This window comes from Somniosus microcephalus, chromosome 5 (assembly GCF_052327205.1).
Source record: "Somniosus microcephalus isolate GS21.2 chromosome 5, FLI_Smic_1.0, whole genome shotgun sequence".
Classification (NCBI taxonomy): domain Eukaryota; kingdom Metazoa; phylum Chordata; class Chondrichthyes; order Squaliformes; family Somniosidae; genus Somniosus; species Somniosus microcephalus.
The window spans coordinates 206208112-206235365 of NC_140991.1; the positions used below are offsets into that span (position 1 = coordinate 206208112).

The following is a 27254-nucleotide window of genomic DNA, read 5'->3' on the forward strand; positions in this document are numbered from 1 at the left end:
TGCTGGGAACATAAAAACTGACTGTAAAACCTTTTATAGATATGTGAAGAGAAAAAGATTGGTGAAGTCAAGCGTAGGTCCCTTGCAGTCAGAATCAGGGGAATTTATAATGGGGAACAAAGAAATGGCAGACCAATTAAATACATATTTTGATTCTGTCTTCACAAAGGAGGACACAAATAACCTCCCAGAGATGTCGGGGAACATAGGGTCTGATGAAAAGGAGGAACTGAAAGAAATCAGTATTTGTAGGGAAATGGTGTTAGGGAAATTGATGGGATTGAAGGCCGATAAATCCCCAGGGCCTGATAATCTACATCCTAGGGTACTTAAGGAAGTGGCCCTAGAAATAGTTGATGCTTTGCTGATCATTTTCCAGCATTCGATGGAATCTGGAACAGTACCCATGGATTGGAGGGTAGCTAATGTTACCCCACTATTCAAAAAAGGTGGTAGAGAGAAAACGGGGAATTGCAGACCGGCAAGCCTGACATCGATAGTGGGGAAAATGCTAGAGTCCATTATAAAAGATGTAATAGCAGAGCACTTGGAAAACAGTGACAGGATCGGACAAAGTCAACACGGATTTACAAAAGTTAAATCATGCTTGACTAATCTACTGGAATTTTTTGAGGATGTAACTGGTAAAATAGATAAGGGAGAACCAGTGGATGTGGTGTATTTGGACTTTCAGAAGGCTTTTGATAAGGTCCCGCATAAGAGATTAGCGTGTAAAGTTAAGGCACATGGGATTGGGGGCAAGGTATTGACTTGGATAGAGAACTGGTTGGCAAACAGAAAGCAAAGAGTTGGAATAAACGGGTCTTTTTCCGAGTGGCAAGCAGTGACTAGTGGGGTACCGCAGGGATCGGTCCTTGGGCCCCAGCTATTCACAATATATATTAATGATCTAGACAAGGGAACTAGATGTAATATCTCAAAATTTGCAGACGACACAAAGCTGGGTGGGCGTGTGTGCTGTGAGGAGGATGCCGAGAAACTCCAGGATGATTTGGACATGTTGGGTGATTGGGCAAAAGCATGGCAGATGCAATATAACGTGGATAAATGTGAGGTTATCCACTTTGGTGGCAAAAACAGGAAGGCAGATTATTATCTGAATGGCAATAGATTGGGAGAAGGGGAAGTGCAACGAGACCTGGGTGTCCTTGTGCACCAGTCGCTGAAGGTAAGCATGCAGGTGCAGCAGGCGGTTAAGAAGGCAAATGGTATGTTGGCCTTCGTAGCAAGAGTGTTTGAGTACAGGAACAAGGATGTCTTGCTGCAGTTGTACAGGACCTTGGTGAGACCACATCTTGAGTATTGTGTGCAGCTTTGGTCGCCTTATCTGAGGAAGGATGTTCTTGCCATGGAAGGAGTTCAGCGAAGATTCACCAGGCTGATACCTGGGATGGCAGGAATGACGTATGAGGAGAGATTGGGTCAACTGGGCTTGTACTCGCTGGAGTTTAGAAGAATGAGAGGGGATCTCATTGAAACTTATAAAATTCTGACAGGACTGGACAGACTAGATGCAGGAAGGATGTTCCTGATGGTCGGGGAGTCCAGAACCAGGGGTCACAGTCTAAGGATAAGGGGTAGGCCATTTAGGACAGAAATGAGGAGGAATTTCTTCACCCAGAGAGTGGTGAACCTGTGGAATTCTCTACCACAGAAGGCAGTAGAGGCCAATACATTAAATATATTCAAGAAGGAGTTGGATATATTTCTTAAGGCTAAAGGGATCCAGGGGTATAGGGAGAAAGCAGGGACCGGGTACAGAATTTGGATGATCAGCCATGATCGCATTGAATGGCGGAGCAGGCTCGAGGGGCCGAATGGCCTACTCCTGCTCCTATCTTCTATGTTTCTATGCTCCTCTGGACTCCAAGTGTTGGTGCAGCATTGTGCAGATGTCAGCGACTACCTCTTGCGAAAGTCTCAGCCTCCTTTGGCACTGCTGCTCAGTCATGCTGAGGAAGCTCATCCTCGGCCTATAAACCCTGTGTTGGGGGTTTCTCTTGTGGTGAGGTGCAGCCCTGCGCTGATGGCCTCTGCCCTGTGCAGCATCAGGTGGGTGAGGAGAAGGTTGGCGCTCCTGTTGTTGCTGCTGCTGCTGCGCCTGGTTCTGAGGACCAGGATGAGAGGATATAAGTGGTTCCCATCCCACTGGTATATATCTCAGTTGAGGAATAGATGTTATAAGCGCTCAGTTAATGTGGGGAGAGAGTTTTCCAAGGAGGTCACAGTGCATATGGATCTCAGCTTAACCACTTACAAGCTTAATAACCTGCAAAATGTGTTCCAACACCTCAGAAAACAAAGTTCTGCCATTTGAAAGTCAGCCATGTTACAGGTCCGCTTTTATGCTGCAAGTGCAGCTGTCAAGAATTCAGGTACTTGCTGAACCCGGCGCAATCAGCTGGCGTGTTTTGCAAACGGCGTGGAACACGCTGAAAATGTCGTAAAATGGGAAGAGCCTGCTAAAAAGGCATTATGTAGGCAGTTAACAAGCTGTTAACTGCCTTAAGTGCCTCTCCCGCCACTTGGTGTCGGGTCTGATCGGGACTCCCAGGCCTGACACTTTGCAAAGTTGCGTGGAGGCGGGCTGACGGCGGGTTCGGAACCCGCCGTCAATCAAAATGAATTTAACCTCTGACCCGCCTCCAAACCCGCCCTCAGAGCGCCGGCAAAATCGCGGCCTAAATCTCCCAAGAAAATACTGGCAACTACAACTTGTATATTGCGCAATCTTTCTCTAATGGTCCTCCTTTTCTCAAACCCTATACATCAGTACAAAACTTTAGAAACAGGACGCTGCATGGTGCTGTGCCAGGCAGCCCAGGAAGATCATGTTTTGATTCCTGGTTCTGTAATATGCTAGAGGTCCTGATGCTGTGCATTCATTTCACTTACACTGCAAAGACTTCACAGAATTAGCAGCAACAAATAATGGTGTATACATGATTTGCAATTTAATTTCTGGCTGACGGACTTTCCAAAATGGTTAGAGAAGGCCTGTCCATGTCAACAAGCAGGCCTGTTCACTGCTGGAAAAAGAAATACATTTGACAACGGACACAGCCGATAGAAGTGTTTATAAAGGTTGCCAGCACTACTGCCTCTGGAGGTACTGAGGGAAAGCATCTCTTGAGACAGTCCTTGATGCTTCCAAAAGCAGCAGCACTGCCCCTTTTACTTTACAGCGCTATTGCCAAAGGCAGGGCTCTTGGTGGCAGCAATGTTGTAATGTAAAGGGGCCTTCCATGTTCCTAGGCGAGGGACAATAGAAACAAGGCCAGAGTTGCCATTTTGAATCCTTCTCCAATGACCCCTGCTTGAATTATGCTTGTCTAGACATTAAGTGAGGACACGATAAGGCTCAGCTGTGATGATCCAATGGTTGAATAGCCTGCCAACACTTACTGTCCAGGCTCACACACTAACGGCAACGACGAGGGCAAGGTATCAAAGGGCTGCAGTTATCTATAGAACCATATGCTAGCATGAGTTGCCATCTACTAAACAGGAGGATAGGAAAGAAAATAAGCAGCAATATCAGAAGAGGAAAAAACAAAATTATCAAATTAAAATACAACATGTGGAAAAGCAAAGGACATATTACTTTCTGTTCAGTTAGCAATATACTTCAATTTCTCAGCTGTACAAATGTGTTTAGAGCATTGGTTTGTAAAGGAATGCAACACACCAACCATGCTGGGTTTTTTCCGCACTAGAGACGACCTTATACAGCTAAGAAATGCAGTGAAGGACGCATTAACATACCAGAAATCATTGACATTAAACTCACTATACGGACAAAAGAACTTCATGGTTGGTGATGTTTGAATGGCATTTTCAAGTGCAAAAAGGATTTAAATTTTAAGGCGAGCATCAGGGGAGTAAGCTATTGCTGGATCAGCTATTTAGAATACAAGTACCTTTAATGAGATGCATGTTCAACTGAATGAAGTAACCTAATTGGTTGCTGCTTGTAACATGATTTATTAAAAACCCATTAAGAACTGCTGAAGCTACAGTGCAACTCCAAATTGTGGTTTGTGTATTACAATTGTAGTTTTAGAAAATGCTATTAATAAAGCAAAATTCAATTAAAGTACTCACTTGTGTAGTTATAAAATTTGCTAATATATTACTTCTTTAGAAATAATTCCCCTTTTTCTTACAATACGTGCCATGATCACTTATGAATTTCTTTACAAATAAACTTCCCTATCTCCCCCCCTCTCTCTCTCTCTCTCACTCTCATTTCCCCCTCCAAAATCAGTGAGCAGGAACAATAATTATTCAATCTTCAAAAAAAACCTCGAGGTCTGCAAAAGAATTTTGGATTGAGATCACGTTGCACGATTCAGATATTTCAGTTCAGTCAGTTACAATTGCTGGAACAAATTGTTGGCAGTACAGCTTGTTCAGATACTAAAACAAAACAGCACAGAGTGGTACAGCATGGTACCTTGCCTCTAATTACCACACGAGTTCCCAAACTCCACATTGAAGAGAGGCATAGGCCAGAGGTGAAATTCTTCCTCTTATGGAGAGACAGTCAACCTGTTCCAGTGTCATTCACATCCTACCACCCACTTGAAGAGGGAAAATTGGCAAACTGTTGAGGAGAGATGACTTCCCTGCCATCTTAATCAGGGAATATGACATGGTGCAGGAAGACATATAAAGTGGAAAATAAAGCAGGAAAGCATATGGGGAGGGAGAATTCTTGTCCGTGTGGGACTTCAGTCTACGCTTCTGTATCCGCCCCAGCCCATTTTGCTGGGTCAGTGCTCATGACATATGTATGTTGGGATTCCTGCCAACAAGAGGAAGCCCGCCAGTGCAAAAGTGGAGAATCCCAATCTGTATCATCAGAATATCTGGGAGCAGTGTTAAAGGGGCGAAAACACCCCAAAGATTAGAGGAGATGGCCCACTGATGGTCTTTACTGAGACCGGGCCTTCAACAGCTATGTGAGCGATTGGAGGGAGAGAAGGCTGCCCCACTGGGGTCACCTCAAAACCGTTTCCGTCATTCCCTGGGGCCTACCGCCCCCTTTTCCACAGTTGCCCCAGGAAGAGGAAGTAAAACAGGCGAATACAAGGAAAATCTGTCAGGAACCCGGGCCCAGCTCTTCCACTGCCATTTACACACAGTGAGGGGCCGGGGGGATGGTTAGCAGCAGTCCTGGGGTGGAAGGAAATCCTGATCAGGCCAGTGATACGCCAGTAGGTCGCACCACCCAATTTTCCCTTTTCTACTGCTGCAATTTCAAGTGAGGGGTCACAGAGGAATGCCCATCCCCCACACAAGGTAGAAACAAAATCTGGCTGGTAGCTTGTCCAATACATTTGTGTCCTTGCTATATCCATTAGCTGGAGAAGCACTGAATGCTGCTGCCTTCAGTAATGTAGATTGAGCGATACTAGCCACATACACCGGTTTCCTCCAAAACACACAGCAATGTTGTGTACGCATTTGTATTGGAGCTCTGAATATAACTTCATTTGCACAAAGCCTTGGTCAGACCTCCTCTGGAGTACTGCGCCTTAGGAAGGATATATTGGCCTTGGATGGGGTACAGTGCTGATTCACCAGAATGGGCTTAAAGGGTTCAATTATGAGGGCTGGCTACATAAACTTGTTTTATATTTCCTTGAGTTTAGATGGCTGAGGGGTGATCTAATCGAGGTACTTAGAATGATAAAGAGAATTGATAGGGTAGATTTAGAGAAATTATTTCCTCTATAAATCCAGAAGGGGGCATAATCTTAAAATTAGAGCTAGGCTATTTAAGAGTGAAATCAGGAAGCACTTTTTCCCACACAAAGTGTAGTGGAAATCTGGAACTCTCCCCCAAAAAGCAGTGGATGCTGAGGGTCAATAGAAATTTTCAAGCTTGAGATCGATATATTTTTGTTAGGTAAGGGTATCAAGGGATATGGAGCAAAGGCGGGTAAATGAAGTTCAGATCATGATCTAATTGAATGCGGAACAGGCTTGAGTGGCTGAATGGCCTACTCCTGTTCCTATGTTACTATGACAAAAGCATTTGAAAAGAGAAAGACAGGTTGTTTTGGGTCTCTACCTGAAACATTAACCTATCTTTTCCCTTTTTTTAGATACAAACAGCTTTGCTTTGTATTTCCAGTGTCTTCTGTTTATATTTAAGTTCAGAAAGTAGTTTCAAGGCTTCCACTTTGGGATGCAGAAGAATATTTAAATTGTTTGAGCATCACTTTCAGTTTATAATGTCCAAACCTCTCAATTAGATGATAGGATTGCAAATATGCATTATTCTCCAGATAATGTATACAAATTTGACTTTTATTCATGGAAGCATATTCCTGTTGATTGTTATTTTAAGCTGCAACAGAGCGTCTCAATTATTTTTGGCATACTTTTAAAATGTAACAATTTTTTTCTGTTAATAAAAAGTACGCAGCAAATTATTTCTGATCCTTGTACAATAAGACAGAATGCACCTAAAGTTTAACCCTCAATAGCTGTTACATTGATATATAAAATAGGAAATAGTACACACAGCAATAAATAACCTTGATGATTAAACTGGAACCGATGAACAGAAAATGTAAACTAACCCACTGAATTGCTCTTGTGTTCAGAGCAATGGCAACTACAAAAATATCACGACAATCAACACTACCTTCGCCAACGACAAATCACCTCATCCTTCTAGGTATACATTCTGACCTTTCCCTAGTACGATGGTACTTAGTTCCTGTTTTGTTTCTGTAGCAGTGGAATCACTAAAGCTTATTTTCCAGTGTCATGCAACTGCATCCCTTTTTTGTTGCTCTCACTGAGTAACAGGGTTAGCTGCTCAATTTGAAAGCAGCTTTGAAGTCTTCTATATCACATACTTTAATCTGATTTATTGCTTTTGTTCAAAAAAGTAGCTTTCTATTTTTATTTGATGTATGTTGTCCTGCTTCAATTTAGCCAACTTGTTACAAATATTTGGACCGTGCTCAGTCCACATGCAATCAGAAGTTGAGATGGTACCTTCGAATTAAGAGATCCAAAAAAAGTTTTCAACCAAAGTGCTTCATTACCGTGATCGATTGAGAAAATATTAAGGTATTTTGCACCTACATGAAGTTGATTGGATCATGTGATTTTTCTGTCTCAAGATCAGTCACATATGTATGTGCCAGCCAATTATAAAGAGCTGGTTTGTGCGTCCTTTGTCCATTATAAGCAATTGTCCAATTTATCACTTAACGTGACATTCACAATAAATACAGTGGAGGCTAAGCAGTATGGCACAGGTAACATAGAAACGTAATTGGAATAGCATTAGAAACATGGCTCTTTCATACTAGAGATGGGGTCTTTGGGGAGCAGCCCAAGAGTGTTACTCTCGTGAATTCATATTGCAGTCAGGCATGACAGAAGTAACGTGATGAAAAAGTGTAGAGAACAAATGAGAGATCTACAGGAAGTACATGACATATACAAGTCTGTATTTTAGAGGAAGTCGCACACAGAAGAGTATAGCCACAAAAACAACAATTTCTGTGGCAATTAAAATAATTAAATATAAATGGAGATTCTTACCTTTTCAACTGAACTGTTTTCATCATTCACCAAGGACACCTTCCTACTGTCACGCTTTGCTTTGATCAGTCTCTTTGAGGTTTGCTCTCTCAACAACGTGGCGTATCCTATGTGCTCATAGATAGGATTTGTAGTCATCTTTGAAATATACTCAGATGCTTTAGTTTCTATGTACAGAGTTATCAAGCCATCAGTCACTAGATCATGGATCGACTCAAATCGCTTCTCACCTACAAAGTGCTTTCCATCATAGAACAATCTATAGTTTAAGGTCTGATATCCAAACCTACAAAGAAAACAACAAAAAGACAACAGGTCATAAGCAGAGTCCTTGGCATCTATATCAAATATGTCACAGACTAACTAAGATTAAAAAAAGTTACAAATAGAAAAAGGTCAAAATGATATCGGAAAAAATTTATGAAATGTCCTGAGAAACACCACAACACACCAATGTAGATCAGTGTATAAAAAGTACTCAAATGTTTTCTTGCAGGAGAGGGGGAGGGGAAGAGTGGAAAGGGTTTGAACATAAAATGAAAACATTGTACAGTAGTATTTTGACAAACTGAAATAAAGTGTCAAAATTCAATCAACGCAGAAATACAAAACAAATTTGCCGACAACCATTAATTTAAATTGCTGCTTTAGGCAGTACTCTTCACAGTATATGTTTGACACTATAAGGACAATTGAAAGGTATTTCAGTTTAGTTCATTATCAGGTACTGTAGTGGGGTTAGAATATTTGTTTTTCATTTATTCTTGGGATGTGGGTATTGCTGGCAAGGTCAGCATTTATTGTCCATCCTGCAATAGCTTTGAGAAGGTAGGGGTGGGCCTTCTTGAACCGCTGCAGTCTGTTACGTGAAGGTGCTCCCATAATGCTGTTAGTTAGGGAGATCCAAGATTTTGATCCAGCGACAATGAAGGAACAGCGATATATATCCAGGTCAAGATGGTGTGTGACTTGAAGGTGATGGTATTTCCAAGTACCTCATGTTGTTCTCCTTCTAGGTGGTGGAGGTTGTTGGTGTGAGAGGAAGATTGGTTTTGATCTTCCAGAATTCCCTAATTCTAGAACGGTCCCCGCAGATTGGAAGGTAGCAAATGTAACCCCGCTATTCAAGAAAGGAGGGAAGAGAGAAATCAGGGAACTATAGACCAGTTAACCTGACATCAGAGTAGGGAAAATGCTCGAATCTAGTATTAGGGAGGTGCTAACAGGGCACTAAGAAAATCATAATATGATTGGGCAGAGTCAACACGAATTTATGAAAGGGAAATCGTGGGCGACAAATCTGTTTTACTTTGAGGTTGTAACTAGCAGGGTAGATAAAGGGAAAGCAGTGGATGTGGTGTATTTGGATTTTCAGAAAACATTTGATAAGGTGCCACACAAGAGGTTATTGCACAAAATTAGGGTACATGGGATTGGGGATAATATATTAGCATGGATTGAGGATTGGTTAATGGACAAAAAACAGAGAAACGGGACTTTTTCAGGTTGGCAGACTGTTACCAGTGGGGCACCGCAAGGATCAGTGCTTGGGCCTAAGCTATTTACAATCTATATTAGTGACTTAGATGAGGGGACCAAGTGTAATGTATCCAAGTTTACTGACAATACAAAGCTAGATGGGAAAGTAAGTTGTGAGGAGAATGCAAAGAGGTTGCAAAGGGATATAGACAGGTTAAGTGAGTGGGTAAGAACATGGCAGATGGAGTATAATGTGGAGAAATGTGAAGTTATCCACTTTGGTAGGAAAAATAAAAAAGCAGAATATTTTTTATAAATGGTAAGAAATTGGGAAATGTTGGTATTCAGAGGGACCTGGGTGTTCTTGTACACAAATCACTGCAAGTTACTATGCAGGTACAGCAAGCAATTAAGAAAGCAAATGATATGTTAGCCTTTATTACAAAAGGATTGGAGTGCACGAGTAAAGACGTCTTACTGTAATTATATAGGACCTGGAGTACCGTGTACAAATTTGGTCTCCTTACCTAAGGAAGGATATACTTGCCATAGAGGGAATGCAAAAAAGGTTCACTAGACTGGTTCCTGGGATGGGGGGATTGTCCTATGAGGAGGGATTGAGGAGACTAGGCCTATATTTCCCAGAATTTAGAACAACGAGAGGTGATCTCATTGAAATATATAACATTCTTACAGGGCTTGACAGGGTAGATGCTGGGGGGATATTTCCCCTGGCTGGGGAGTCTAGAACTAGTGGTCACAGTCTCAGAATAAGGAGTCGGCCATTTAGGACAGGGATGAGGAGAAATTTTTTCACTCAGAGGTTTGGGAATCTTGGGAATTCTCTACCCTAGAGGGCTGTGGATGTTCAGTCATTGAGCATATTCAAGAAGGTAATCTTATTGAATGGCGGAGCAAGCTTGAAGGGCCGAATGGCCCACTCCTGCTCCTAGTTCTTATGCGGCTGGTCCAGTTGAGTTGAGTTAAACCCCAGGGTGTTGATGGTGAGAGGCTTGGCGATGGTAATGACACTGAATCTCAAGGGCAGGTCGTTAGGCTCTCTCTTGTTGGAGATGGTCATTGCCTGGCACTTATTTGGCACGAATGTTACTAGCCACTTATCAGCCCAAGCCTGGATGTTGTCCAGATCTTGCTGCATGCAGGCATTGACTGCATCATTATCTGAGAAATAGTGAGTGGAGATGAACACTCTGCAATCATCAGCAAACAGCACCTCCTTCTGACCTCATCATGGAGGGAAGGCCATTCATAAAACAGATGAAAATAGTTGAGCCTAGGATGCTGCCCTTAGCAACTCCTACAGTGATGTATTGCAGCTGTGATGATTGGTTTCCAAAATCCACAACCATCTTTCCTTTGTGCCAGGTATGATCCCACCCACTGGAGAGATTTCCTGCTGATCCCTATTGTCTTATGCTAGTCAGAGTAGCCACGTGCTAGTCAGAGTAGAAATAGAAGGATATTTCAGATGAATACGTGGCTAGAGGAATGGTGCAAGGGGGGGGGATTCAAATTCCTGGGACATTGGAACCTGGGGAGGTGGGACCAGTACAAACCGGACGGTTTGCACCTGGGCAGGACCAGGACCGATGTCCTAGGGGGAGTGTTTGCTAGTGCTCTGGGGGATGGTTTAAACTAAAATGGCAGGGGGTTGGGAAGCTGAGCAGGGAGACAGAGGAAAGGGAAACAAGGATAGCAGCAAAAGACAGGAAGGAGAAAAACAAAGGTAGCAGTCAGAGAAATCAAGGGTTTAAATCAAACATGGCCACAGTAAATAATAATTCTAAAAGGTGTAAGAGTGTTAAAAAAAACAAGCCTGAGGGGCCCGATTTTCGGCTTGTGTGGGAAATGGTCGGATTTCCCCGAATGTGGGGTTTCTGACACACATAAAAAAGTGTCAGCCAGCCCCACGCAATTTTCCCTCAATTGGCCAATTAATTCCCAGCATGTGGGAAGCCTTGCTAATTGTCTAAATCGAGTCAGGAATCCCCACAGTATGATGTCATCATTCATGGTGCTTTCAAGGTCCATGGCAAGCACTGCATCCTCTGAAGGCTTCCAAATGAACCATACAGGATGGCATAAGGAGCCTGCAGCAGCTGTGGCCAGTGCCAGACCCCGAGCTGCCTTCAAATTCGACGAGGCTTCACTGCAGGCATTATTGGATGGGGTTAGGGCCCACAGGGAGGTCCTCTTCCCTAGGTCAGGGAGGAAGAGGCCTCCCACTGAGACCAATGCTGCATGGATGCAGGTGTCAGCAGATGCCAACTCGCTGGGAGTCAGCAGAGGAACCTTGGCATTATATCTCTAACTCCTTCCTTTACTCCCCCACAGTACCATCCAGAGCCCCCGTCCTCACTGTGGAGGAGGAAGAGGCTGTGCAGCCAGACTCCTCAGAGGAAGCTCCAACCTCTGAGGGTGCAGCGTCAGCAGAAGTAAGCGCACCCAGCACCAGCGCAGACACTCACACCTCGGGGGGACCTTTGGGACATAGAGTAGTGTTGTCACCTGGTGTTTCACAGCTGACAAGTGAGCCTTAGCAGATTCTGGAGACAGGGACAGCAGTGGAGAGTCCTCGTCGGAGGGCGCAGGGCTCTGCCAGCTCAGCTCAGCTGCACTGCATCTCGACCCTCTGCCTCTGGGTCCATCCGCAAGAGAAGAGGTGATGGATCTCCATGCACAGATGCAGGAGTCTCTGGCAGGTTTTGTCTCCAGGGTCGCTGCGAGTGTGGAGCGAATGGAGGAGTCCATAGCGACCATGAGCAGAGCCTTTGTGGAGTCATTGGTGCATGAACACAGCACCATGAAAAGGTTGGCAACCTCCATGGAGGAGATAACTCGCCAGCATACGGAAAACATGGTGAGTGCTCATAAGAGAATGACATCTCTTGAGGAGCGTTGGCCATCTGTTGAACAGAGAAACCAGATCTTCATGGAAGTCCTTCTGAGTAGGACTGCCAGTGCAGAAACGGGTCCCACTGGCCCCCTAAAGCGCAGCAAGGTGCTCTCAAGCCACTTCCAAGCGCTGGCCCCTTCTGGCTTGTGCAGCTTCAGGTGAGTGAGCAGCAGCCTGGTGCTCCTGGTAATCATCATGCTGTTCCTGGTTCTGCTGCTGCCACCTCTGCTGTTGGAGTTCCTCCAATGCCAGGAAGGGAAGGTGCCAAAGTCCTCCCATGCTTCTAGCAGATGCCTCGGTTGAGGAGGTCCTGAGTTAGGGTGGTGAGAGGGGCTTCCCAGGAGCTCACACTGAAGAAGTGTGTGAGGCTCCAACTTTCTGCAGCTGCTCCTAAGGCTTCAAATAGTTCCCCCAAGCCTTGATCAACAAGGTCTTGCAGCCTGCAAATGCTGCCTCTTTAAATATCTTCAGCCCTCAGCAACCTGCTGCTGCAAGCAAGCAAGCCAGCTGTTTTCACGCCAGCTCTCATCGGCGGGGTTCCCCGCAGGCGGGTTTCAGGTGGGGAAAGCCCCAAAGTCACAACAGCACGGGAAAATCCACTTCAACAAGCAGATAATTGCTTGTTAGTGCTCCGACGACCAGTCCCGCAGGACTGAAGCGCGGCGCGTGAAAACGGCAGTCCGAAAGTCGGACGGGGCGGGGAATCAGGCGGGGGGGGGGGTCCCGACCCGCTTTTTCCGCGATTTTCGCACCACGGCCGCATGAAAAGCCGCCCGACAGCTGCCCGAAAATCGGGGCCCTTGTGTCTTAATGCGAGGAGCATTCGTAATAAGGTGGATGAATTAGCTGCGCAAATAGAGATAAATGGATATGATATGATTGGGATTATGGAAACATGGCTCCAGGGTGACCAAGGCTGGGAACTCAACATCCAGGGGTATTCAATATTCAGGAAAGATAGGCAAAAAGGAAAAGGAGGTGGGGTAGCATTGCTGGTTAAAGAGGGGATTAACACAATTGAAAGGAAGGATATTAGCTCTGATGATGTGGAATCTGTATGGGTAGAACTGAGAAATACCAAGGGGCAGAAAACGTTAGTGGGAGTGGTATACAGACCTCCAAACAATAATGCGGAGGTTGGGGATGGCATTAAACGGGAAATTAGAGACGCGTGCAATAAGGGCACAGCAGTTATCATGGGTGACTTTATTCTACATATAGATTGGGCTAACCAAATTAGTAACAATACTGTGGAGGAGGAATTCCTGGAGTGTATACGGGATGGTTTCCTGGACCAATATGTCGAGGAACCAACTAGAGATCAGGCCATCTTAGGCTGGGTATTATGTAATGAGAAAGGATTAATTAGCAATCTTGTTGTGCGAGGCCCCTTGGGGAGGAGCGATCATAATATGATAGAATTCTTCATTAAGATGGAGAGTGAAGTAGTTGACTCAGAGACTAGGGTCTTGAATTTAAATAAAGGAAACTACGATGGTCTGAGGCACGAGTTGGGTAGGATTAATTGGGGAATGTTACTCAAAGGGTTGACGGTGGATAGGCAGTGGCAAACATTCAAAGATCGCATGGATGAACTACAGAATTTGTTCATCCCTGTTTGGCATAAAAATAAAACAAAAAAGGTGACTCAACCGTGGCTAACAAGGGAAATTAGGGATAGCATAAGATCCAAGGAGAGGACATATAAATTGGCCAGAAAAAGCAGTAAACCTGAGGATTGGGAGCAATTTAGGATTCAGCAAAGGAGGACAAAGGGATTAATTAAGAGGGGGGAAATAGAGTATGAGAGTAAGCTTGCCGGGAACATAAAAACTGACTGTAAAAGCTTTTATAGATATGTGAAGAGAAAAAGATTGGTGAAGTCAAGCGTAGGTCCCTTGCAGTTAGAATCAGGGGAATTTATAATGGGGAACAAAGAAATGGCAGACCAATTAAACACATACTTTGGTTCTGTCTTCACAAAGGAGGACACAAATAACCTCCCAGAGATGTCGGGGAACATAGGGTCTGATGAGAGGGAGGAACTGAAAGAAATCAGTATTTGTAGGGAAATGGTGTTAGGGAAATTGACGGGATTGAAGGCCGATAAATCCCCAGGGCCTGATAATCTACATCCTAGGGTACTTAAGGAAGTGGCCCTAGAAATAGTAGATGCATTGCTGGTCATCTTCCAAAATTCAATAGACTCTGGAACAGCTCCCATGGATTGGAGGGTAGCTAATGTTACCCCACTATTCAAAAAAGGTGGTAGAGAGAAAAAGGGGAAATATAGACCGGTAAGCCTGACATCGGTAGTGGGGAAAATGCTAGAGTCCATTGTAAAAGATGTAATAGCAGAGCACTTGGAAAACAGTGACAGGATCGGACAAAGTCAACATGGATTTACAAAAGGTAAATCGTGCTTGACTAATCTACTGGAATTTTTTGAGGATGTAACTGGTAAAATAGATAAGGGAGAACCAGTGGATGTGGTGTATTTGGACTTTCAGAAGGCTTTCGATAAGGTCCCGCATAAGAGATTAGCGTGTAAAGTTAAGACACATGGGATTGGGGGCAAGGTACTGACTTGGATAAAGAACCGGTTGGCAGACAGGAAGCAAAGAGTTGGAATAAACGGCTCTTTTTCCGAGTGGCAGGCAGTGACTAGTAGAGTACCGCAGGGATCAGTCCTAGGACCCCAGCTATTCACAATATATATAAATGATCTAGACGAGGGAACTAGATGTAATATCTCCAAGTTTGCAGACGACATAAAGCTGGGTGGGTGTGTGTGCTGTGAGGAGGATGCCGAGAAACTCCAGTATGATTTGGACAGGTTGGGTGATTGGGCAAAAGCTTGGCAGATGCAGTATAATGTGGATAAATGCGAGGTTATCCACTTTGGTGGCAAAACCAGGAAGGCGGATTATTATCTGAACGGCAATAGATTGGGAGAAGGGTATTGCAACGAGACCTGGGTGTCCTTCTGTACCAGTCGCTGAAGGTAAGCATGCAGGTGCAGCAGGCGGTTAAGAAGACAAATGGTATGTTGGCCTTCGTAGCGAGAGGGTTCGAGTACAGGAACAAGGATGTCTTGCTGCAGTTGTACAGGGCCTTGGTGAGACCACACCTTGAGTATTGTGTGCAGTTTTGGTTGCCTTATCTGAGAAAGGATGTTCTTGCCATGGAGGGAGTGCAGCGAAGATTCACCAGACTGATACCTGGGATGGTAGGAATGATGTATGAGGAGAGATTGGGTCGATTGGGCTTATACTCGCTGGAGATTAGATGAATCAGAGGGGATCTCATTGAAGCTTATAAAATTCTAACAGGACTAGACAGACTAGATGCAGGAAGGATGTTCCCGATAGCCGGGGAGTCCAGAACCAGGGGTCACAGTCTAAGGATAAGGGGTAAGCCATTTAGGACAGAGATGAGGAGGAATTTCTTCACCCAGAAAGTGGTGAACCTGTGGAATTCTCTACCACAGAAGGCAGTGGAGGCCAATTCATTAAATATATTAAAGAAGGAGTTAGATATATTTCTTAAGGCTAAAGGGATCAAGGGATATGGGGAGAAGGCAGGGACAGGGTACTGAATTTGGATGATCAGCCATGATCTCATTGAATGGCGGAGCAGGCTCGAGGGGCCGAATGGCCTACTCCTGCTCCTATCTTCTATGTTTCTATATTTCTATGTTTCCTTGGTGCTACCCTCGGTGGAAATCTGCCTTGATGTCAAGAACACTTTCTCTAACTTCACCTCTGGAATTCAGCTCATGTGCATGTTTGGTCCAAGGCTGTAATGAGATCTGGAGCCGAGTGGTCCTGCCGGAACACAGCCAGCATATTGACAGTGCCCATAGCCTTTGCTGTGTCCAGTGCACTCAGCCATTTCTTGATGTCACCTGGAGTCAATCGAATTGGTTGAACACTGGCATCTGTGATGGTAGGGATCTCAGGAGGTCAAGAAGGATCATCCACTTGGCACTTCTGGATGAAGATGATTGTAAATGCTTCAGCCTTATCTTTTGCACTCACATGCTGGGCTCTGCCATTGTTGAGGATGGGGATATTCATGGAGCCTTCTCCTCCTGTTAGTTATTAATTGTTCACCACCATTCACAACTGGATGTGGTAGGGCTGTAGAGCTTGGACCTGATTCACTGGCTATGGGGATCACGTAGCTCTGTCTATACCATGCTGCTTTCACTCTTTAGTATGCATGTAGTCCTGTGTTCTAGCTTCACCAGGTTGGCACCTCATTTTCAGGTATGCCTAGTGCTGCTCCAATCATGCTCTTCTACACTCCTCATTGAACCAGAGTTGGTCATTGGGCTTTATGGTGATGGAGGAGTGAGGGATATACCAGGCCATGAGAGTACAGATGGTGATGGTGTTCAATTCTGCTGCTATTAATGTCCCACAGTGCCTTATGGATACCCGGTTTTGAGATGCTAAATCTATTCTTAATCTATCCTGTTTAGCACAGTAGTAGTGCCACACAATGCGATGAAGGTTGTCCTGTGTGAGGACAGGACTTGGTCTTTTTTTAAAATTAGTTCACGGGATGTGGGCGTCGCCGGCAAAGCCAGCATTCTGTGCCCATCCCTAGTTGCCCTTGAGAAGGTGGTAGTGAGCCGCCTTCTTGAACCGCTGCAGTCCATGTGGTGAAGGTACTCCCACAGTTTGCGACGGAGTCCCAGGATATTAACCTCGTGACTATGAAGGAACGGCGATATATTTTCAAGTCAGGACGGTGTGTGACTTGGAAAGGAACTTTACCCATGCACCTGCAGCCCTTGTCCTTCTAGGTGGTAGAGGTCGCAGGTTTGGGAAGTGCGATCGAAGAAGCCTTAGCAAGTTGCTGCAGCGCATCTTGTAGAAGGTACACACTGCAGCCACGGTGCGCCGGTGGTGGAGGGAGTAAATATTTGGTGGATGGGGTGCCAATCAAGCGGGCTGCTTTGTCCTGGACAGTGTCTCGCTTCTTAAGTGTTGTTGGAGCTTCACTCATCCAGGCAAGTGGAAAGTATTCCATCACACTCCTGACTTGTGCCTTGTAAATGGTGGAAAGGCTTTGGGGAGTCAGGAGGTGAGACACTCGCCACAGAATGCTCAGCCTCTGAACTGCTCTTGTAGCCACAGTATATATGTGGCTGGTCCAGTTAAGTTTCTGATCAATGGTGACACCCAGGATGTTGGTGGTGGGGGATTTGGCAATGGTAATACCGTTGAATGTCAAGGGGAGGTGGTTAGACTCACTCTTGTTAGAGATGGTCATTGCCTGGCACTTGTGTGCCACGACTGTTACTTGCCACTTATCAGCCCAAGCCTGAATGTTGTCCAGATCTTGCTACATGCGGGCACGGACTGCTTCATTATGTGAGGAGTTGCGAATGGAATGGCTCCTTGATGCCACACTCGGTCAAATACTGCCTTGATGTTAAGTGCAGTCACTCTCGCCTCACCTCTGCTCTTTTGTCCATGTTTGGACCAAGGCTGTAATGAGGTCTGGAGCTGAGTGGTCCTGGCAGAATGCAAACTGAGCATCAGTGAGCAGGTTATTGTTGAGTAAGTGCCTGACAGCACTGTCGACGACACCTTCCATCACTTTGCTGATGATTGAGAGTAGACTGATTGGGCAGTAATTGGCCAGATTGGATTTGTCCAGCTTTTTGTGGACAGGACTTAACTGGGCAATCTTCCACATTGTCAGATAGATGCCAGTGTTATAGCTGTACTGAAACAGCTTGGCTAGAGATATGGCTAGTTCTGGAGCACAAGTCTTCAGCACGACAGCCGGGATGTTGTCGGGCCCCACAGCCTTTGCTTTATCTAATGTGCTCAGCCATTTCTTGATATTACATGGAGTGAATCAAACTGGCTGAAGACTGGCTTCTGTGATGGTGGGGACCTCAGGAGGAGGCCGAGATGGATCATCCACTCGGCACTTCTGGCTAAAGATGGACTGTGTGTTGGTTACTCCTACCAATGCTTTCATGAATAGACGGATCTACAACAGATAGACTGGTGAAGATGAGGTCAAGTAGGTTGTTCTCTCATATTGTCTCTCTTACTCCTTGCCACACGACCAGTCAGGCAGCTTTGTCCTTCAAGACTCAGACAGCTCGATCAGTGGTGGTACTACCAAATTATTCGTGGTAGTGATACACATTGAAGTTCCCCACCCAGAGTACATGCTATGCACTCAGTGCTTCCTCCAAGTAGTTCATCAGCTGAGAGAGACCAGTAGGTTGTAATCAACAAGGGGCTTCCTTGCCCATGTTTGACCTGAAGCCATGAGACTTCATGGGATCTGCAGTCAATGTTAAGGACTCCCAGGGTCACTCCTACAACCACCATCCTCCTGCGTCCCCCCCAACTGTATACCACTCGTCCCCACCTCTGGTGGATCAGTCCTGCCGGTGGGAGAGAACATACTCATTGATGCTGATGGATGAGTCTGGGACATTAGTATGATTCTGTGAATATGACAACTCTCCTAACTTTGGTACCAGTCCCCAGAGGTTAGTGAAGAGGACTTTGCAGGGTTGACTGGGCTGGGTGTGCCTTCATTGTGTCCTGATTCAATGCCTAGGTCGCAGCCGAGTGGTCCATCCGATTTTATTATTGTTATTCACTATAGCAGTTTGATATAAGCGAGTGGCTTGCTGGGCCACTTCAGAGGGCAGTTAAGAGTCAACCACATTTGTGTGGGACTAGAGTCACATATAAGCCAGACTTCCGACCAGTTTCCTTCCGTAAAGGACATTAGTGAATCAGTTGTGTTTTGACGATAATCCGACATATTTATACCAGCTTTTTAAAATTATTTCCAGAATTTTTAAAAAACTAAATGCAAATTCTCAAACTGCCATAGTGGAATTTAAACTCACATTCATTAGATTAGATTATTAGTCCTGGCTTTTGAATTACTGCTCCAGTAACATAACCACTATACTACAGTAACCGATGGTCGATGAGGCAAGAGGTAGCAGGTGCCAAATGAGGATGATGGAAAAGTGAATGGGTCATAAAGGCTTGCAGCTAGAGGGAAATAGAAAACCTAGAGTAATGCTTCAAAAAAAGGCTAGCTGAATCAAAAAATCTGAAGTAGAAATGAGAATTATGAAAACTTGACTAAGCTGCAACATTAGTGACACAAGCTTGTGATTACAGACACCAAGCAGTCGATCAACATACCAACAGCACAGAAGCAGCACATACTGTGCCAAGGTGATGCAGCACACTAAATCTAAAAGGTCTCATTTTGTCACTTTATGATCCTCTGTGGGAACTAACTATACAAAGGGAGACGTGAATATGTGACAAATCCCTGTCAATTCTTTGTTGGTGCAATAAAGAGGATGTGTATGGTCTATTTAGCTTCCATACAGATATCCAGAGGGCTACAGAGAGGACTGGTGAAGAGAATGTGAAGTCAGTAGTAATTCCTGGCAACAGTAAGTACAATGCAGAGATTGACCCCTATTAAGCTTACCACACATTTTTAGCATAAAGTGGAAGTGATAAAAGACAAATCTTGATGCTGCTTAGCTACACCCAGCAGGAGCGTTCTTTGTACTATTCAGTTTCTCAGTCATCAGCAAATCCCAAAGCTGAACCCCAAGTGCTTTAAGTTGGAACATTTTAACTCGGATTTGAAGAAAAATGGCTTCAATCATACAACAACAAAATAATAGAGTGGTGAGCAACCAACCACCCACAGAACTGCCCAATTCTACACACCAAAACCAGAACGCTGGAAATGCCAGCAAGTACATTGTGACAAACAAGTGAGAACAAAGGTATGAAACCTCTTAATGGTGAAAAAAATCTCTGGCCAGTGGCAATAGCATTGTGCCATGTCCACACCAGGTAATGTGGCTCAACTGCCATTTAATACCAGCACAAAGAGAACATGTTCTAGAAAATTATTTGGCTTCCATGCAGGGATATAGTTGATAACTGTATTAAAATTAACAGGTTAACAAAAACAGTGCAGTAATGCACTGTGCATCCTATGGGAGATGTTATGGGGGTGATTTTCATTCAGAAGTCGGGAAGGAGGCAGGACTACAACTTTCGGGGTTGTAGTCCCGCCTCCATCGAGATACGGCCAATCCACGCGATTTTAACTTGATTGACCTTGTTGAGTCTGCCCAGCGGGCTCAGCAGGCCAATTAAGGGCCACCCGGCAACAGGTGACGTCACAGACTGAAATTTCATCTGTCAAGACGTTTTGACAGATGAAATATCAGTGTTTCACAGCTGTTTGAAGCTGTCAAACACTGACAGTCTTACTTCTAACCTGAGTCCTTCTACACAGACTCAGTTAGAAATCTCACCGGCACAGAAAGCTGCAGGCTGTCACTTTTGACAGTTCGCAGCCATTCTGCTTTCTGTGCCGGTTAGATGATGGACTCCCGTAACCTAGAGGAAGGAAGGCTGAAAAGGTAAGTACAGGTAATTTAAACTTCTTTACACACTTTAGACACACCAAACACACTGACCTTTGCACTCATGCACCCATCACTCACCTGAACACCGACATCTTGACCCCTCCAAGTCCTTCAACCCGATGGCCCGGCTCCTCTAACTTGGCATGGTTTGGAGCCGTCGGGAATCCCACACTTCAAGCTTTAAAATAGGGATTAGGCTAAAAACTGTCTGTTAACTACCTGTTAACAGGCAGTTAATTGGCACTAATCCCTTCCCGCCTCGGGTAGGCGGGTCCCAGTGCGGGGAGGGTACCCGCCTCCTTTGAAACTTACATGGAGGCGGGTTGGGGGCGGGATGGTGTCGGGACCCCCGAATTCGGGACTTTAACCCCCCCACACGCCTCCAATCCCAACTCCACGGGTCAATGAAAATTGACCCCTATGTCTTTTACGTCCCTCTGATTTCTACTATGGCAAACCGTATATTATATGGTGCCAAATGCTGCAATACTCCCCTAAAATGTACACAAAAGAAATCCATAATTTATTTCCTCCAAATTTCAATTTAAATCAACTCGCAGAATGAATGGTCTTACACTTACCCAAATCATTTGAGCACCAGTTTTCCCACTACATACGCTTTAATATGGTGGCCTAGGCACATAACCTGCATTGTTACCTTTCTTCAATTTTGAAATGATGTTGCCAACAGAGGGCAGAGTTGTAAAATAGTAAATCTTCTCCAGTACAAAAAAAGTACAGTAGCATGGTAAGTGCAGTGGCATATTATGCAGAATATATAGATTTCCACACATATACACACTAGTCAATCTCCTATGATGTTTTACAGTGCGTCAAGATCTGTATAGAGTTGAAACATTTTACCTCAATGTTCTCAAAGTATGTAATGACAATATATGCTAAAACAATGGATAAATTGTTGATGCATTAGCCATGATCTTCCAAATCTCTGTCGATTCAGGAACTGTCCCCTTGGATTGGAAAATTGCCAATGTCACTCTACTATTTAAGAAGGGTAAGAGAGATAAACTAGGACATTATAGACCAATTCATCTAACATCAGTTGTGGGAAATTTACTAGAATCTGTTATTAGGGACAGAGTGACTGAGCATTTGGATAAACATGAGCAGATCAGAGAGAGCCAGCATGGACTGGTAAAGGGTAAATCATGTTTAACAAATCTAGTTGAATTTTTTGAGGTGGTAACTAATGTGGTAGATAAGGGAGTGTATATGCATGTTATTTATATAGACTTCTAGAAGATATTCGACAAGGTTCCATATAAGAGACTGTTAACAAAAATGAGAGCGCCTGGAATTGGAGGCAACATATTGGCTTGGATAGGAAATTGCTCAGGAGGTAGGAGACAGAAAATATGGATAATGGGTATGTACTCAAATTGGTAGGATGTGACTAGTGGCATCCCCCAGGTTTCTGTACTGGGGCCAAAGTTTTTCCACTGTATTTATAAATGACGATGAAGGAATAGAGAGCCATATATCTAAGTTGCTGACGACACTAAGTTAGGTGGCACAGTAAATAGTGGATAGGAGCAGAAAGTTTCCAAGGGACACTTATAGATTAAATGAGTGGGCAAAACTGTGGCAGATGGAGTTCAATGTGGGAAAGTGTGAGGTCATCCACATTGGACCTAAGAAAGTATTTTCTAAAAGCGAGGAAATGTGGAGCGACAGTGAGATTTAGGGGTCCAAGTACAGAAATCACTAAAAGCTAGTGGACAGGTACAAAAAATAATTGAATAGGCTTATGGAATATTAGCCTTTATCTCGAGGGCTGGAATACAGAGAGTGGAAGTTATGTTACAGCTGTACAGAGCTCTGGTTAGACCCCATCTGGAGCACTGCATTCAGTTCAGGGCACCACACCTCAGGATGATGTATTGACCTTGGAATGGGTGTAATGCAGATTCACCTGAATGATATCGGGGCTAAAAGGGTTAAATTACGAGGACAGGTTGCATAGATTAGGCTTTTATTCCCTTGAATACAGAAGATTAGGGGGATGATCTAATTGAGGTGTTTAAGATGATTAAAGGAGAGAAACTATTTCCTCAGAGTCCAGGACAGGGGGGTGTAACCTTAAAGTTAGAGTTCAGGGGTGATGTCAGAAAGTACTTTGTCACAAAATGTAATGAAAATCTGGAACTCTGCTCCAAAAAGCTGTTGAGGCCGGGTCAATTGAAAATTTCTAAACTGAGATTGAGGGGTAGATGAAGTTAAGTTATAGATCAGCCATGATCTAATTGAATGGCAGAACAGGATCGAGGGGCTGAATGGCCTACTCCTGTTCCTATAATACATAGAGATTAAAAACAAACAGAATAAAATACATTTATGTGGAAAATATAAATTGGAAAAAAAAGTGTATTTTTTTGACACAATACAATCACACCAGAAAACTGAGCCCACAAAAACCAACACAAACCACATGCATCACAACTCACTAACAACTAAAGGATATAGGATACTGATAAACCGTGCAGCACTGCTTAGTAGGCATCAGTGAATCAATAAATTCAAAGCATTGGGCACAGAAATACATCAATAATTAATGGAGCAGCAGGCATACCAATAAATTAATGAAGCAACCAACATCAGTGTAGTAATAACTTCACAGAGCAATGAGCACACCAGCAAATCAAGTGAAGCATTGGGCACAAACTAATACATTAATGCAGCAGTGGGTACACCGACAAATGAAGTGAGCAGCAGGCACAATCAAACCAATAAATGACTGGAGCAGCAAGCACCAGTGAATTAATCAATTTATAGCGCAGCAAGCACACCAACAAATCAGTAAGATCAGAAATTTTAGTTACTGAGAACAAAAATAGCAGACAATTTTTTTTGAGAAAGCTTTTTCAGCTATTTGATTACTTCATCAACAAACCTTGATTGTGAAGGTTGGCATAGGAAAACTGAATGGGAATTGTGCAGACATGAACTTTCAATGGAAAGGTTGAAACAAAAATGTGACAACAGGAAGCAAGGTGTGCAGACAGGAAATGTGTGTAGATGGATAGATAGAAAGATGGATCCCCCAAGATGATTAGTCTGCATTTTAAATTCATACATTCTATCCTTGTTTTTTATTTCCATTCTAAATTCCTATGTCTACTTTTATAATCAAAACTGCCTATGTAAACTTTTCACATTGTAATTACACCCTCCCACCAGTGATGGTGCTGTACACATCGATATACACATGCACACATATACATTATTAAAAATGACAACTGATCGCAACATTCCAGAAATATTGTACCTACAGGTGGTGCTGTGAGGGTCATATTATGTGATCTAATATGACTGAAAAAGCCCTTCTATAAGTAACCTCAACTCCCCCATTATGCAACACACGAGCTTTGCTGAGCATACCTGCTAGACTTTAAAAGTTGCCTTGATTTCAGTGCACCGTGAGTTACAGACGTAAAAAGGACATGAGTTGTAATTTCTTGATCTCCCCCTTTCACTCTATATTATTTGCATTTTAAGCACCAATTGCCAACACTAACCAACCCAAAGATCATTAATTGAACACCAATAGACAGCCGAAGATGGAAGTGTTTCGCAGATAGTGTGGTGCGCATTGTATGAACAGTATTACATGTTTGTATGCAGTTCTCCTGCCAAAAACCTCACCCACACCACTAATTGGCAATGTTGGCCCTCCCCACTGAGAAGCATTCCCAGTCCTGCCCTCAGCCCACACTGACCATCAGGCTCTTGGACTCTAAACGCCCTCACCCCTCCTTCTCTTGGCCCTGTGGAAGGCACGACCAGCTCACCACAATCCTTCCCATCTTGCTGAGATGAATTTCCAGGCCCAGTGGAGGAAAGGGGAACTGATCGAGTTTGCTGACCTCCTTCACCTACTCCCCCTGCTGAGATAGTTACCCTGGTGTAGCTCCTCTGTCCTTATCCTCCTCTTGCAATCTTCCCTTTCCTTGGGTCCAGTTATCCCCCTGCTCTCTAAGCCCTACTTGGCCTAAATCATACACCTGGTATTGATTCCGTGTTTGTATTGCCACAGATGATCAATTATTATGTAAATTTACTTGTACAAGACCTTGGCTAGACCATATTCGGAACACTGCGTCCAGTTTTGGTCCTCTCATATGGTGGGTGATATGGAAGCTTCGGAAAATGTTCTGAGAAGGCCACAAGAATGATTCCCAGCTTAAACAACCTCAGTTACTCAGACAGGCTCAAAAAGCTTGGTATATTTACTCTAGAGATGTGTAGACTTCGGGGTGATTTGGTAGAGGTATATAAAATAGTTCAAATGTTCCTACTAATAGATTGGGAAACACTGGGGGTTATGCATATAAGTTATGCAATGGTAGAGCAAGGTTAGATGTTAGGCGGTTCTGCTGTTCCCAAAGGACAGTAGACCTATGGAACATGATGATGCACCATAGTTAAGGATGGGGATAATCATGGAGCCTCCTCCTCCTATTAGTTGTCATGCTGTCCATCACCATTCTTGACTGGATGTGGTAGGGCCTTCAGGAATTGTCCAACTCGGTCAACGATAGCACAACCAAGCCACTCTTGCTACTGGATATTGAAATCCCCCATCCAGAGTACATCTTGTGCCACAGTGTCCCTCAGTGCTACCAGGTGGTGTTAAATATGAGCGAGTACTGATTCATCAATTGACAGGTAGTGGTAGCTGATAACCAGCAGGAGGCTTCCCTGGCCTTGTTTGACCTGAAGCCAGGAGCCTCCATGGGGTCCAGAGTCAATGCTGTGTACTTCCAGGGCCATGGTCATTATACTGTATAAAATTGTGCCTCTGCTGCTAGCGAGTCTATCCTGCACTGGAATAGGACACACCTAGGAATAGTCATGGAGGAGACTGGGATGTTGGCTGACAGTTGTATTCAGAGAGTCATATCTATGTCAAACTATTGCTTGACTAGTTGTGGGAGAGCTCTCCCAACTTGGACACTAGTCTGCAGATGTTCGTGAGGAAGCCTTTGCATGGCTAACTGGGCTGGGATTGCCAGAGTCTTGGCCTAATCTGATGCATGGGTAATTGCCAATAGGCCTGTCCAATACTTCTCTTAATATTTTGTAACAGGCACCTTACAACTGATTGCCTTGCTAGGCCACTTCAGCAGATATTAAGAATCAACTATATATAGTGTGGGACTGGAATCGCATGCAGACCAGACTGGGTAGGGGTTTTTAGGGAACCAGTTAGGTTTTTAAAATAAAATGGTAATTTTGATGATAATTTTGTCCTGGTGCTAGGCCATAACATTACAAGATGTATTGAATTCACTTTTACAACTGCCCATAGTGGGATTTGTACTTGTGACCTCTGGAATACTAGTCCAGTAATATAACCACTACATTTACTAGGCTATTTCCTCACGTCAGACACTGGCCTGACCATGGGGGAAACAAAACCTATAGGCTAGACCTAGTGTGAATGGATGGAATACAAGTACCAACAAAACCGAGGAGTAAAAATAACATAAGCTGAGCAAAGTTGAACATATTGTTGCTTTGTTGCATAGTCCTAATGTCATTATTCTATGAGGAGCAGCTCACAATTGGGTATACACCATAGTTCTATTCTGTTTTTACACTATCTTTAATTTTGTAAGAAAAAACAAGTCTTCAAGCCCAAAGACTGATCAAGAGATATGATAAAGAAGTTTGAGCACTCTGCAGCTCAATTTTAATTGCAGAGCATGGCTCACTTTTCGTACAGTTCGAATGCGATCTTGTGCCTCTGCTGTGATTTACTGTTGTCCTGATCTGCACTGGGAAACCCACAGTACGTTGTGCATGCACACAAGAACTGAGTCGTGGTGGCTCAAGGGGTGTCCTGGGAGGAGTGCAGAAAATTTGAATTCCGCTGATTTGCAGACACGAATACAAGCAGCACAGGCAGGGGATAAAAACACACAAAACCTGGACAGTTGGCATCTATGGGAGCTATAGCTCAACTATGAGAATAATCTAAAATATAAATATCTAGAGTAAGAACGATAAAGAAACCCAAATAACAATCATTACCCCTGTTTTTTTTAGAAAATAGGAAAGTTCAATATAATTTGTTCAGTTCATCGACATTAGGAACAGAAACTGACCTCAGAGCCAATGTGTTGCTACCAGGCTGACGTTGGCTCTCCCTGATGAGATAAGCCCCCTCAACTCCACCAAGCAGTTCATCGGCCTGCTCACGAGATATCATCCCATGGAACCTGAGAGGAGAAACCACATCAGTTTTCAGTACAGACTGCAAGACTGTGTTTTAACCAAATTACGTGCAGTTTCACTTTATTACGTGCACCCCAATGTGACAGCGTTACTAAAGGAACACTTTAGGCCCAAGCATATATAATACCAAAGCAGCATCAACAAACTACAAACAACATTTAAAATTAAAAACATATGATCTAGGACAGCCAGAGTGGTGACCGTATTTTAATGATAACATCACAGTGATCTCATATAAAAATATAAGAACATAACAACATAAAAAATAGGAGGAGTAGGCCACCCGGCCCTTTGAGCCGGCTCTGCCATTCAATACGATTCTACTTCAACTCCACCTTCCCGCACTATCCCCATATCCCTTGATTTCTTTAATATCCAATAATCTATCGATCTCTGTCCTGAATATCCTCCGAGGAGCTATCCTGTCAAGTACTGTAAGAATGTTATATGTTTCAATGACATCACCTCCCATTCTTCTAAATTCTAGGGAATATTGGCCTAGTCTCCTCAATCTCACCTCACAGGACAATCCCCCCATCCCAG

General features: G+C 44.0%; 1 protein-coding gene across 2 annotated transcripts in view; it reads right to left on the minus strand.

Moving 5' to 3' along the window:
• Window positions 1–27254, minus strand: part of chn2 (chimerin 2) — a 449790-nt gene that overhangs the window by 129206 nt on the left and 293330 nt on the right. For both annotated transcript variants that reach the window (XM_085988610.1, XM_085988611.1), the window contains exons 6-7: window positions 26582–26695; window positions 7594–7879 (exon numbers count right to left, since the gene is read on the minus strand). In XM_085988610.1, coding sequence (XP_085844736.1) covers window positions 7594–7879; window positions 26582–26695 — 400 coding nt within the window. The remainder of the gene's footprint in view (window positions 1–7593; window positions 7880–26581; window positions 26696–27254) is intronic.